The sequence below is a fragment of the Pseudonaja textilis genome, chromosome 9 (genome assembly GCF_049901715.1).
Source record: "Pseudonaja textilis isolate UNSWEBS1 chromosome 9, rPseTex1.2, whole genome shotgun sequence".
NCBI lineage: Eukaryota > Metazoa > Chordata > Lepidosauria > Squamata > Elapidae > Pseudonaja > Pseudonaja textilis.
In genome coordinates this window covers 25113842-25128362 of record NC_141998.1, presented here as the reverse complement: position 1 = coordinate 25128362, position 14521 = coordinate 25113842, and the positions used below count along the sequence as shown (strand labels likewise).

General features: G+C 49.3%; 1 protein-coding gene across 4 annotated transcripts; it reads left to right on the top strand.

The window, feature by feature from the left end:
- Positions 1-12746, top strand: NLRX1 (NLR family member X1). 4 transcript variants are annotated; one of them, XM_087939192.1, is made up of 10 exons: positions 1-249; positions 862-1046; positions 2656-2801; positions 4205-4274; positions 5136-5233; positions 5367-5983; positions 6852-8272; positions 9712-9798; positions 10579-10830; positions 11826-12746. In XM_087939192.1, the coding sequence occupies exons 3-10, from the start codon at positions 2708-2710 to the stop codon at positions 12142-12144; spliced, it is 2958 nt and encodes a 985-aa protein (XP_087795318.1). In that variant the 5' UTR covers positions 1-249; positions 862-1046; positions 2656-2707; the 3' UTR covers positions 12145-12746. The 4 variants fall into 4 exon arrangements, with proteins under 4 accessions (XP_087795318.1, XP_026564861.1, XP_087795319.1 ...); XM_087939193.1 differs by having other exon boundaries at positions 37-249; positions 862-1038; XM_026709076.2 differs by lacking the exon at positions 862-1046 and having other exon boundaries at positions 32-249.
- The last annotated feature ends 1775 nt before the right edge of the window (positions 12747-14521 follow it).

The window sequence follows — 14521 nt, the reverse complement described above, 5'->3', positions numbered from 1 at the left end:
GGCCGGCTGGATTTGAGAAGCCGAACCCATCGCGCCGAGGGAGGGCGAGCCCCAGCCAGCCAGCCAGCCAGCGGGAAGTGCCGGGGCAGCGCAGGAAACCGCAGCGGCCGAGAGAAGCGGCAGTGGGAACGTCTTGACTGCCTCTCCCGCCCCCAAATCCCCACCCCCAGAGATCCAGGCTGAAGAGTCCCCGATGAAGCCCAGCGCGCCGGGGCTGCGACCACCCCCGCGGGACCCTCTTCCTCTCAGGTGACTCCGAAGGGTCCGGGGTTTTGGGGGGCGGGAGTGGGCAACGCAGCGGAGCTCTTTGCAACCTCAGGGGGGTTGCTGGGCTCCCTTTTGGGGAAGGGGCGAAACCCAGCGCGAATTAGCGGGGGAAAGGGCGAACCGAAAGCAATTCGCAGTCCTTGGCAAGCCGAGGTCAGCGCAGCTGGAACCGCAACTCTGAGGGTGGCAGGCTGGCTTGGGAGGCTGGGAGGCGGGGAGGGATGGAAGCCAAACCTTAATTCTTGCACCCCTCAAATCCCTCCGAGTACTGAGGCCTAAGGACAACGACCCAACACACACACACACACACCAAAAATGGCTGAAATAATGTGTGGATCTTTTGGGGAGAGTTGTGCAACTTTCTCACTGCAGTAGGTGGCACCCTTTCCTAGATTTTGGCTGAGCGATTTGGGGTTGTGCCCTGGCAAGCAACTGCCAGGAAGTTCAGCAGCTGCAAGACTAGAAGACGGGGGAAGTTAAAAGCAAAATTAAATAAATGCATAGAGGAACAAATCGCTTTTGGGTTGTTGCCGAATAAAACTTTATAGAGTGGCGTTAGCTCAGAAAACCTCTTCTGTCCTGTGGCTTTAACAGGAGGAGAAAACGTGATTATTTTTGCCTGTTGAGACATAGAGAAGGGCCAGGAGCAGGAGGAGGAGAGCTGGCAGAGAACCAGACCTTACGTCAGCCTGACATTTGACAAGACAAAACAGAGACTGGCCCGTCCTTCCGACTTTGGCTATCAGAACCGCGTCCTGGAGAGGGCTGCAGGTCAGAAGGTGTGCACTGGACAGAAAGTTCCTTTAGAAGCTGATTTTAAAAACTGCTTTCCCAAAGCAACTTGTTTTGCAGATCCTTAGATATATTCCAAATTCTTCTTTCTCTCGTTCCTGGCTTCCTGGTATTAGTCCTCTCTTTTCCCCAAGGATTTTGTGTTTTCATGGTGAGGACAGTGAGTTTTCTGTCTTGCTGTTGTGGTTGCTTGGTGCATGGCTTGGTAAGTGACATCTGGTACCCATCCCCCCCGTGGCAGATGGCAAAACTCTTTGAGGAGAAACAACGACCCACACGGGCGGCTGAGTTGACTCCAAAGTAAGCATTGGAGGTCTTGATCTTGGGTGGAAGTGTGGTGGTTCGCCCTCTAAACCTCCTATTTGTTGGTTTGTTGGTTTGTTGTCAAACATGTACAAGATAACAAGTATAGATATGAACATAAACAAGAACAAAGGGAGTAAATGCAGATAAATGGGGAAAGTAAGACAGGGACGGTAGGCACGCTGGTGCGCTTATGCTAGCCCCCTTTAAGGACCTCTTAGGAATGGAGTGAGGTCCACGGTAGACAGTTTGAGGTTGAAGCTGTGAGGGGTTGAAGCTGTGAGGGGTTGAGGCTGTAACCATGGAGTTGGGCAGGGTGTTCCAGGCCTTGACCACTCTGTGGCTGAAGTCGTATTTTCTGCCATCGAGTTTGGAGCAGTTTACCTTGAGCTTGTATCGTTGTTTGCCAGTGTATTATTGTGATGGAGGCTGAAGAAGTCATTGACAGGCAAGATGTTGTAGCTGACAATTCGATCGGACCGCAGGCAGCGCAGTTCCAGATTGTCCAGGCCCAAAATTTCAAGCCTGGAGACATAGGGAATTCTATTGTGAGTGGAGGAGTGGGGTACCTTTCTTCTTTTTTTTTTCTTTTTACTTTTTTGTGTGTGGGGTCAAATAGATCAGTTTAATAAGACACAGAGGGAGCTTGTAGGAAAGGCTCCTTCTAGAAAAATAACCACTGGGATTTAAGGAGGAACTGCCTTTAAAGGACAAGAGGCACCCAGGGATGGGAATTATCCAGGACAGCTCTGTTCTACTTCATGCAAAGCAAAATGTGCCTGTTGCAAGTGGAAACGGCAACAGGAACGATTTTCCACACTGTTGGACTGTAAAAACATCCGAAAAGGTTTCCCTAGACTGAAATCAGAATAATTGATGTAACAGGTAGAAAGGTAAGAATCTACTGGAGTAGCAATCAACAGATTTGAACGGAGTTGAAAGGGTTGACTTGTAGGTCATCTACTCCAATCCCATCACCCAAGCAGGAGACCCTACACCATTTCGGACAAATAGCAGTCCAGTCTCTTTTTGAAAGTCTCAAGCGAGGAAGCTCCCACAACTCCTTGAAGGCCACTTCTGTTCCACTCGTTGATTGTTCTCACGGTCAGAAAGTTTCCGCTTGTGAGTGATGATGTCTTCCTGGTTCCTGTCAGGACCTGTCCTTTGATGTTAGAAGGGAGGATCGGGCAAATTCTGTAAACGAGTCTTTGGGCCTAGACTGACCATGCTGGGCTAAGATGCACCAGGGGAGCCCTGTCCACAAGACCTCTGACTCTTGATGTCTTTTTTCAGTTGAAGGACAGGACTTTTTGACGTCAGGCATTTCAAGCACTGGCTTCCTCAGATGGGGGTCCAGTACAGCCGAGTGAGACCCAGAACCCCTAGAGGGAGAAGCAGCGGGGCTGCAGCGTCGGCAAGATGCCTGGATTTCATGCTGGGTAAGCAAGGATGGAGTTCTGGGTTGGAATGGCAGGGGTGTGTCGGACCATGTTATTTTTTTCCTTTCTTTTCTGAGCCTAGGGCTATTAAGTTGGAACTTTCTGCTCTCCTTGTGCCAATTAAAGTCCAAAAAAGGGTGAAGAAGACTTTGGTGGTAGCTTCAGGAGGGTCTGTGTAAGCAATACTTCCAAGGGTTTGAGTCTCTTGCTCCAGAATCCATTGAAGTTAGAAACGAACGAACGAATGAATGAATGAATGAATGGGAATGAATGAATGAATAGAACAAATACTATCCCTCAGCTACAACCATCCTTCTTTTTCAAAATGAGGTGGGCTTCTTCAGGGGTGGGATTCAAAAATCCCAACAACCGGTCCACTGCCCGGTTGCTGGGTGGGCGTGGCCATCGTAGGCACGGCCTACTGGAACTTCCTGTTTCTGGCTTCTGGTGGTCTTCCAGAGCCCAGGGGAGGCCGCTTACACCCTCCCAAAGGTCCAGAGGCTTCCCCTGGGCCTCCGGGAGGGCGAAAACAGCCTCCCCTGATCTCTGGAGGTTGTCCGGAAGCCAGAAACAGGCTTGTTTCCTAACTTCCGGAAGACCCGTTTTTCCCCTCCTCCCAGAGCCTCGGTGTGGACCTCCCCTTACCTTCCTTGAAAACGGGCCATGTGGAGATTCCTGGGGAGGGGTGGGGCAGGAGGGGAGGGGCCAGTCAGTCAGTTGAATTATGGGTTCAGCAAACCAGCTGCAACTTTAACAACCGGGTCACACGAACCGGTCCAACCCGGTAGAATCCCACCTTTGGCTTCTTCTTCTTTGCTCAGTCCTAAAGCTTCTGGACCTCTGTTTCTCGACTCGGCAAATTTCAGATGTGCGGACTTCGACGCCCAGAATTCCTCAGCCAGCAGCCTTCTGGGAGTTGAAGTCCATACAGCTTAAGTTTGCCGGAGGTTGAGAAACACTTCTGGACCAACTCTTCTCCTTTGTGTGTAAACAGGGAAGGTTTTATTCCGTTTTTTCCAAGGCCACCTCTTGGTTATTTGTTTCCCAGCCTTCCCCCTATCTATTAACCTACTTCTGTTCTCCTTGTGACTCAGCACCTGGGATTAAGGGAGGGTTAGGATTAGACAAAACCCTTTCCTCACACCACACGTGGGAGTGATAGCATTCCCTGCATCTATTTCCTCACTCACTTCAAGTACTGATGTGTCACAAGGCTCCCTACGCGTTCTGGCTTAGTCATGCCTCACTGTGGCCTTCAGTGAAGTCCCATCATGGGAGGCTAAATCTGCAACACCTCCACCCCTTGCTTCATAAATTGCACAAGTATAACGTGTAAATTGTCTGAAAGAAATGGATAGCATCGCGATTGCTTACTTTTTGATCTTCTTTGATCTGAGATACAGGGAGAAGCCCACTCTTCAAGAGAATATTTCACCTAGACCAGACACGGTGCTTCTTGGCATCTCCACTCAGGTAACAGCACATACCTGTGAAGTGCTCAGCTCCAGGTGGACAGGGGAATGGAAGACGTTGATTCCTGGGCAGAAAACGAAATGGGTGGGTGAGAGATTCAGCGATTCAGAGATTCTGAGAGTTAGTCACCCCGTAGACCAAGGCAAAGCTTGAGAACATATGAAGATGAAGAATTGATGACGTTCCAGATGTTGTGACCCCAGCATTCTTTGCTATTCTCCAGGCCATCTGAGAACGCTGGGAATTGTGGTCCAACGTTTGAAGGCTCATGCAAGCTCCCCTGGTTTGATTCCATCTTGGAAAAGCTTCCAAGTTCTGCCATCTTGCCAAACTGTTCTTCAATGAACTCCTTCTGGAGTTCCAGGGATTACAAGAAGCCAGTAACACTATTGGATAGCACCACCAAGGATCTGTTTTATTCCAGAGCAAATTATTAGTTGACCTCCTCCATATAACATGAGTTTTGGGGACTCTTAAGAAGAAAAGGGTATTTTCCATCTCCCACACCCTCTTTTACCTTAAAATTCAGGGCTTGGAGCCATAGCCTTCTGCTAGGGAAACATGTTTTCTTCTACAAAGCTATGGCCAATATCTATTGCAGGATAGTGGCCTACGTTTATACTCTTGTTGATCCTCAAGAACATCTCTGGCCACCAGAGCTCCTCCAGAAATTGCCTTCATAATGTAATTTTGAATATGATGAGAGAATGGAGTAATTAAACACAAGGGAGTAAATCAATAATGATTCAACTAAAACTGGTTGGATTTCAGCTTTTTTGGGGGGGCTGGGCCCACTTGGGTCACCCACAAATCTTGGCATCAGAGCTACATCATTCTTCTAAAAGTTTTGTTCCTCCACAGGTACTTCACCCATTACCCGGGAATGTTACAAGAGGCAACATCTCGGCCTGCTTCCCCCAAGCCAAATCAGAGAGTGCCGAAGAACATAGCAACTTCTGGTAAACCTGTGGACCTCCTTCCTTGGGGGGTTGGTGGGTTATGGAAGTCCATCAGATACAACCCAAGATCTCTAGTAATATTAGAGAAGGAACGTACCTCCTCCTCACCTTTCTTTCTCTTGTTCCTCCTCAGAAGCCATCCAAAGACACAAGAAAAGTCTGGCGGATTGGTTTCGCCGCCAACCCAACGAGGAGAGACAGTTTGGACCATCATTTGCCCTGGACGCCATCCACGTCGATCCAGTGATCCGGGAGAGCTCCCTAGAGGAAATCTTGAAACCTTCTCCAGATCTGACAATCCAGAACCAGCTCCAAGGCTCTTGCTGTCATACCATTGGTCTCCAGAACCTTTTTGACCAGGATCCATGCGGGCAAGAAGTGAAGAATGTGGTCCTCTATGGGACAGTGGGCACCGGGAAAAGCACCCTCATCAAGAAGATGGTGATGGACTGGTGTCACGAGCGCCTTCCTCAGTTTGAGCTGCTCCTTCCCTTCTCCTGTGAAGACCTTTCCCAGGGCAACAGTCCCGTGTCTTTGCGCCGTCTAGTGACCAAGAAATACCTCCACCTCCGGGATGTGGCCCCATTGCTTGGCTCCAGCAACCTCAAGATTCTTTTCATCCTCAATGGCCTTGACCGTCTCAACCTAGACTTTCGCCTGGCCCGCACTGACCTTTGCTGTGACCCCAATGAACCCCTCTTGCCAGCTGCCATTGTCGTCAACCTGCTCAGGAAGTACATGATGCCCGAGGTGTGTGGCAAGGGACGGGCAGAGGCCCACCCTGTGCCCTCTTCCTGTTGCCAACAGAAAGGGAGGGGGGAAAGCAGCAACTTGGAAATTGAAAGTGCATTCCATAGATAGTTTTTTAAAGATACTAACTAGGTGGCTGAAGTTTCTGCAGTGCAAAGATCTAACTGGAGGACATGATTGATGACTCTTGGCTACGGATGTGTCCCATTGAAGAATATGAATTATGATACACCCAGGGCGTGGGGGGAAAACCAGGGTGAAGGGTGATGATGAATTATGTGTTGGCTAAACCCAGGCAGTGCCAGACATGTTAACTTCCAATAAATCCTTTTGAAATTTTGGAAGTTTGACTTGAGACTCATGATTTAACTGGGATAACTGCCAGAATCCTGACAAGCTGCTTTGAACTAATCAGAAGACAGGTGGGATACAAATGGAACGAACATTAAGCAGTATGAGGGGTCCTTGGTGGTCTCTGAGCTTGGTTATTTTCTTCCAGATATTTCATGACCCAAACTAGGTAACATCATCAGTGCTAGAAGGGAGTGGGCATCAGAGATCAAACCCACTGCCTTCTAGCACTGATCAGATTACCTAGTTTGGGTCATGAAATATCTGTAAGAAAACCACCAAGCTCAGAGAGCACCAAGGACCCCTCATTACAACCCCGAGCTACAAATATTCTCCTTTATTGCTTACTAACTACTATAGATGATGATGAGAAACTAAATTGCACCAGTTCTCTGCAGAGTCCCATCATTAGGACTCATAATTTCATATCTCAGCCTTCTGTTCCGCCATGAATGCCATTGAAACATCACTGGGCCTGAGACCTGGGAATAACTCCAGTTTGTTTGCATTCTTCCAGGCCAGCATCATTGTCACTACTCGCCCTTCGGCAGCACGCCGGATCCCCAGCAAGTTTGTGGATCGCTACGTTGAAGTCTGTGGCTTCTCGGACCTCAACCTCCAGAAGCTTTACTTCCAGATGCGCCTACGGCAGCCTGAGTGTGCCAGAACCGCTGGTCCCCCCACGGCAGAGCAGGCCAATGAGCAGGACAACCTCGTGGAGATGCTCTCAAGGAATCTGGAGAGGCACAACCAGATTATGGCCGCCTGCTTCCTTCCTTCTTATTGCTGGTTGGTGTGCACGACCTTACACTTCCTGTATTTTACCAAGACGGTGCCTCCCACTCAAACTCTGACGGGGATCTACACCAGCTTCCTACGGCTCAACTTCAGCGGGGAAGTGCTGGACAGCACCGATCCCTCCAACATCTCCATGATGAAGTATGTGGCCAAGACAATGGGCAAGTTGGCCTACGAAGGGGTGATGTCCCGACAGACTTGCTTCACGGAGAAGGACCTCCGCCGCTGTTTTGAGGTGGAGATGAAGACGGAGAGTGAGCTGAACCTCCTGAACACCTTCCGGAGTGATGTTCTCCGCTTTTTCTTGACCCCCAGTGTTCAGTCAGGCAAGGAGCACACTTTCGTCTTCACTATCCCTGCCATGCAAGAGTACCTGGCTGCCCTTTACGTGGTCTTGGGGGAGAAGAAGACCCTGGTGCAACAGGTGGGCAAGGAAGTCTCTGAAATCATTGGGAAAGTCAGCGAGGATGTGGCCCTGGTGCTCAGCGTGGTCTCCAAATTCTTGCCGTTGCGCATCCTGCCCCTTCTCTTCAACCTCATCAAGATCTTCCCCCGCTACTTCAGCCGGTTCAGTACCAAGGACCGGGACACCATTGCCCGCACCATGGCCATGGAGATGTTCAAAGAGGAGGACTACTTCAACGAAGATGTTCTGGACCAGATCAACATCAGCATTCTTGGGGTGGAAGGTCCCATGCGCCACCCGGATGAGGCTTCCGATGATGAGGTCTTTGAACTCTTCCCCATCTTCATGGGTGGGTTGCTGTCCCGGCGTAACCGGGCCATCTTGGACCAGCTGGGCTGTCCTATCAAGAACCTGGCTGTTTTTGAGATTGCCAAGGCCATGAAGAAAACGGTCATCCGGAATAGCCGTAAGGGCTTGCCGCCATCCGAGCTGATGGACTACCTCTTCTTTCTACACGAGTTCCAGAACGAACGTTTCACAGCGGAGGCGGTCCAATCCTTGAGGACCATCAACCTCTCCACAGTGAAGATGACCCCTCTCAAATGCGCAGTCCTGGCTTCGGTTTTGGGTACCACGAGCCACGGCGTTGAGGAGCTAAATCTTGCCTCTTGCCACCTCGATGTGGGCAGCCTGAGAACCCTCTTCCCCATCTTGCTACGATGCAAGAAACTCCAGTGAGTATCTCCTGCTACAATTTTGCACAACCCACACAATTCGCCTCAAGGTTAAGCTTCAGTTATGACATGGAATTACATCTAAGAGTTCTGCAATAATTATGAAGTTTCCCCCTAATTTCTGACATAGCGGTGCGTCTTTTAACCCAGTGGTCGCCAACCAGTGGTCCAGGGATCACTGGTGGTCTGAGAGAAAATTTGGGTGGTCTGCAAAGAAATGTCCCCCCCAAAGCAATTGATTCAGGCTGCGTGGGAACACAAGGCTGTGCCCCCCTCAGAGCCTGTGGGAACACAAGGCTTTTGTCACTTGCACTGCGAACAACACAAGGTAGTGAGGGGAGGGGGGAAAGGACGGAGCGGGGGACTTGCCCCCCTCGCCCCACACGCCTGGCCTGGCCACCGGGCTGCTTCTTTCCGTGTCTTTCTTCTTCTGCTTTTGGCTGCATGCAAGGAAAGTAGCAAAAGTCTTTCTTTCTCTCCCCCAAACTCCGCCAGAAATGAGTCTTTGGGACCCTGCAAAGCCTCCTGCTCCAAGAGGCTGCATCGGCAAAGACTCATTTCTGGCGGAGTTTGGGGGAGAGAAAGAAAGACTTCTGCAGCTTCTGCTGCTTTCCTTGCATGAAGCCAAAAGTCTCTCTCTCTCTCTCTCTCTCTCTCTTTCTCTTTCTATCTCTCCCTGAGAACGGAGCTGGAGACAGTATCCTGTGATCCCAAATAAAGAATGATCGATCGGTAGAAAAACAGAGTGGGGGATTTTCCTGCAGACTTTCGAGGGGATTTTCCCAGGGTCTCTGGTCCGCGGGATTTAAAATGATGAATTTGGTTGTCCCTGAGGTCCAAAAGGTTGGCGACTCCTGGTTTAACCCACAGCTTTTTTTTTTTGAATTCATGTTTTTTTCAGGGAAAGCGAGTTCAAAAAATAGATTTAGTTTCTTAGAAATACCAACGTGCCATTCTTATGACATCCTTCTTTCCTGGCAAGTTTACCCTATTTATTTGAAAGGAAGTTAACGCTGAATTTAAAGGCTTGAGCAGAAAACAGGGGTGTTTCCAGCCAATTGAAGAGGACATCATGTACCAGCACTACTCCCAACCCTTTGAAAATAGATTATTTGCAGAAAATGCCTACTAAATTCGGAAATCATTGGGTGAATCCATTCCAGTTTTTCAACGGCTAGAAAATTGCAGTCTTGACTTCGACCAGAGGGTGGCAAAATCAGACAGAAAGTTAGAAAGTCGTTTTATGGTTGAAGCTGAAGATGAATCTGAGAGCCAGGAAGCTTCCTGTAGCAGTGTTCCACCAGCAGTTTTGGGGTACCACATATCCCATCCTCCTTGCCAGTTTGGTCAAAGGGAGCGCAGCCCGATACGTGGGGAAAACGGAACAAATGGATGCTGGATTTGCAACTGTTAATACGTTGTTCTGTTGCCTCCTCCAGTTTGCAACTCAACAGTCTGGGCCCAGAGGCATGTAAAGAGATCCGGAATCTACTTCTGCATGACAAATGTGTGGTGGACACCTTGCGGTGAGTGTGAAGGAGATGGGCTTGTGTGTGGGAGGATGGCTTCCACCACAGTGAGGCAGCCAAGGAGAGCTATGTTCCTGATGGCTTGTAGATCAAAACCAAACTCTGACTCAAAGCAGAAAGAGAAAGTTGAGAGGATATCAAAGCTGGTTTGGAGCAAATCTCTCTAGGCCCAACCAGATTGCCAACTTTGTTGTGATGTTCCACCTGAACAAACTCCTCCCTTCTCTCTCTCTGACCTGTTATCCTCCAGAAGAGCTTTGCTTGTAGGACCTGCTGTTGAGGAATTGTGTCATCCTCACCTTTCTGGAGAATAGCAGGTTGGAGTAACCTGCCTTGGATGGGTACATGAGATGCAGGATTGTCCAGCTCTTCCATTTTGCTAGATTTATGTTCTTGGAGCATACACTGATTGTAGCATCCTATGAGCCTTTCGCATACCTTGTAGAACAATGCATGCAAATATTATTTGCTGGGGTGGCAAGATACCACTCTGGATTGGCCAATACAAAATCTGATCATGCACAAAATTCTGGATAGCACCAAGGGCTCAACAATGAGAAAAGGAGAGCAGAGAAGATAGCAGAATGTTGGAAGGAGATGCTTTCTTCTTCTACTGCTGATCTTGTCAACAAACATACCAGGCTTAAAATTCTTGGGATTGCAGGAAAGTTGGAATCTATGGGTCGGCCCATCTAGAAGGCATCTGAATAAGGGAGGTTGGGCAGTGGGAAAGGTGATGACTTCTCCTACGTTGATGTTCAACTATGTCCTCCTCAGCCTTGCAGACAATCCATTGACGGAGCAAGGGGCCACCTACCTTGCTGAAGGCTTGGCTGGCAACAGCTCTTTGAGAAACCTCTCACTCCTTCACACCTCCTTGGGGAACCAAGGTGTGAAGGTGATCACCCAGCACCTGGCTCAGAACCAGCATCTACAGGAGCTTGACGTGGCCTACAATTCGCTGACAGATGAAGCTGCGTTGGCCCTGGTTGAGGAGGCCAAGAAACACACAACACTGGAAACTGTGCAGTGAGTTCCAACCTTCTGCCGTGCCACTTCTTTGTTGAAAGTCCAAGACATTCAACTATGGGAATGTTTAGATCCTGCTCGGCCTTTGGGTCGCTGGGAATTTTTGCAGGGAGTGTCTAGTCCTGCCTTAGCCATGAAAGCTGAGATGGTGACTTCTAGTCCTGCTTTAGCCATGAAAGCCAGTTGGGTGACCTTGGGCCAGTCACTCTCTCTCAGCTCGATCTACCACACGGGGTTGTTGTTCCGGGAAAAACAGGACAAGGAAAATGTATTGGATAGGTTTGCCATCTTGAATTATTTGTAAAAAATAATAACGGTGGGTTACAAATTTATAAATAAAACTTGTCATGTTATTGTGATGTTCTCCAACCTGTCCCCTTTCGGGTCTGTTGGGGATGACTTCCAGAATTCTTAACTTTGGAACTGGCAGCCAAGGGTGCCCCTTGGAGCTGGCGGGTCAGTTCACATGGAGATGTCCCCAAGGTGCTTTTTTCAGGAGGCAACTGGATTTTCTTGGTTTTTTTCTTTTTGAAGATGTTTTGGTTCTCATCCAAGAAGCTTCTTCAGCTCTGACTTGGATGGTGGGGGAATGGAAGGATTTATACTCCTTGCAGACAGCTCCACACCCATTTGCACCACTCAGGTGACCCTGAGGACACAGATAAACCTCCCAAGTGGCCTCAACGACCCTCTAAAAGGATGCAAATGACCAGCTCTGTCTGCAAGGAGTACAAATCCTTCCCTTCCCCACTATCCGGTCAGGATGGTGGGGAATGGAAGGACTACCCTGCCAGAGCTGAAGAAGCTTCTTGGATGAGAAGCGAAATGCCTTCAAAAGATAAAACCAGGAAGTCCAGTTGCCTCCTGGAAAAAGCACCTTGGGGACAACCATGACCTGGAGGATGGAGAACCTCTACAGGCTTCACATGGACGTGTTCTGCTTCTGGCTCTTAAATTTTTTTCCTCCTCTTCTCCTTCTTCCTCCTCCTCCCCAGCTTGTACTTCAACGAGATCAGCGAAGGAGGCAAGGAAGCCCTGCACGAATTGCGGAAAAACCGGGATGGCCTCCGGGTGCTCATTTACCTGACCATGGGAGCGGATGTGTCTGACTACTGGGCCATCATCCTCAACGTGGTCCAGAAGAACCTGCCCATCTGGGATCGGGAGCGGGTGAAGCAACATCTGGGGCTGCTCCTGGAAGATCTTCAGTGCAGCCGCCGAGAGACGGTCAACCCTTGGAAGAAACTCAAGTTCATGAGAGTGGAAGGGGAGGTCAAGAGGATGTTGGGTCACATGCAGAGGGGCGCCCTTTGACCCTCAGTTCCTGGGAGCGATCTGGAAACAAAGCACGGGATTCCTACCACTCCACTGAAGCACCAGTTGGTTCGAATGCCACAGCAAATCTGGTGGGCCACCATAGGTAACTGGACAAGGTTGTCTTTCAGTTAGCGGATCCCACCTCAGGGGTCTTCTGACATTGTTAGGAGACTAAGTTGGCGGGTGCTGTGGACCAGAGTGTCCATCTTTGGCATCTAGAAGACCGGTGGGCCTCCACTTCCAGCATTCTCCAGCCAGCCATGTTATGGGGAATTCTGGGAGATGAAGTCCTCCAAGTCTTAAAGTTCCCCAAGTTGGACACCCCCACCCCCACCCGCCCCGCCGTAGATGCATCTGCCGATCAAAGACTGAATCGGATCTCTCTCTCACGTAGCAGGTGGTTTGCCTTAATGTCAACTCTTTATACTTTCTGGTTGAAATCAGCCTTTGATATCTGTTGCCTTCCAGGCAGGTTGGACTACACTGCCCATCACTTCCAGTTGGCCTGGGTGCAGGCGGATACATCTGGAGGGAGTAAGAGGAGGTTTCCTTCAGATTTTTTGTGCTTTTGCAGGATGTGATGAGCCTTTTTTCTAACAGCCCCCCCCCCCCCAAAATACAAACAACCCAGAAGTTGTGGGCAAGGTCTCTTTGGGACATCGCTGGTGCTATGCATCATGTTGCAAACTCAGTGTGCTGATCCCCCTCACCGCCCCCATCATTTACTCTGAGGAGGAAAGGATGCAGTTGCAGTTGAATTTTAAAGCAAAATTAAACCGGCATTCCTCGACTTACGACTGCAATTAAGCCCAACGTTACTGTTGCTAAGCGAGACGGTTGTTAAGCAAGTTTTGCCCTTCCTTGCCACCGTTGTTAAGTGAATCACCGCAGCTGTTTGGTTAGTCACATGGCTGTTGGACGAATCTGGCTTCCCCCTTGGTTGCAAAAAGGGATCAAGTGTCCCGCGGGATGCTGTAAACATCGTAAATGTGAGTTGGTTGCCAAAGCGTCTGACGGCTGATCACGTGATGATGCTGCAACAGTCGTAAGTGTGATAAACAGCCGTAAGTCACGGTTTTCAGCGCTGTTGTAAACTTTGAACGGTCACTAAATCGAATTACTGTAAGGCAAGGACCACCTGCAAATGGGACCTTACCAGTTAGAGCAGAGGTCTCCAAACTTGGCCACGTGAAGACTTGTGGATTTCAACTCCCGGAATTCTCCAGCCAGCCGTGTCTCTTTCTTTCTTTCCTTCTCCTCCTAAAGTGGAGAGATTTCAAAGGAAGGGGTGATAAGAGAGTAAGCTAAGCTGGCTGGACAATTCTGGGAGTTGAAGTCCGCAAGTCTTCACGTGGCCAAGTTTGGAGACCTTTGAGTTAGAGGATATTTAGCTGAATGCATGCGAGAGAATGTCGGTATTTTTCAAAATGGCCTTCTTGGATGGGGTTGATGAGAAGAGTTGAGACTGACCCAACCTTTTCCCATGCCTGCAATGCAAAGGGACTTCTTCTTTAAACAGATTAATAGAATTAGGAGGGACCTTATAGGTCATGTAGTCCAACCCCCTCACCCAAGCAGGAGACACTACACCATTTCTGACAGATGGCAGTCCAGTCTCTTCTTGAAAGCCTCCAGTGATGAAGCTCCCACGACTTCTGAAGGCAACTTCTGTTCTATTGGTTGTTTGTTCTCACTGTCAGAAAGTTTCTCCTTATTTCCAGGTTGAATCTCTCCTTGTTCAGTTTCTATCCATTCTTCCTTGTCTGGCCTTTGGATGCCTTGGAGAATAGCTTTGGCCCCTTCCTCCTCTCTGTGGCAGCTCCTCAAATATTGGAAGATGGCTCTCATGTCTCTGGTCCTTCTCTTTCCTAGACTAGCCAGGCCCAGTTCCTGCAACCATTCATCATATGTTTTAGTCTCCGGTCTCCTCATCATCCTGGTTGCTCTTCTCTGCACTCTTTCTAGAGTCTCAACATATTTTTTATAGTGTGGTGACCAAAACTGGATGCAGGATTCTAGGTGTGGTCTTACTAAGGCTTTACAGAGTGGTCTTAGTACCTCCCTTGATCTTGATTGTATCCCTCTGTTAATGCAGCTTAGGATTGCGTTGGCTTTTGGGGCTGCCGCTGCACACGGCTGGCTCCTATTTAGCTAGTTGTCCACTAAGACTCCAAAATCTCCTTCTCCCAGTTACTGCCATTGAGCCTGGTTTCACCCAGTCTGTATGTGTCCTTGTGGTTTTTCTTCTTGTCTCAGTCCCTCAGTGTTTAACGCGGCATCCTTCTCCTCTCATTCCTTCCATCGGTACGACATCCAAAACATACCTCACCTCCGATTCTGCACCACACACTGACTTCTCTCCCACTGGGTGAAG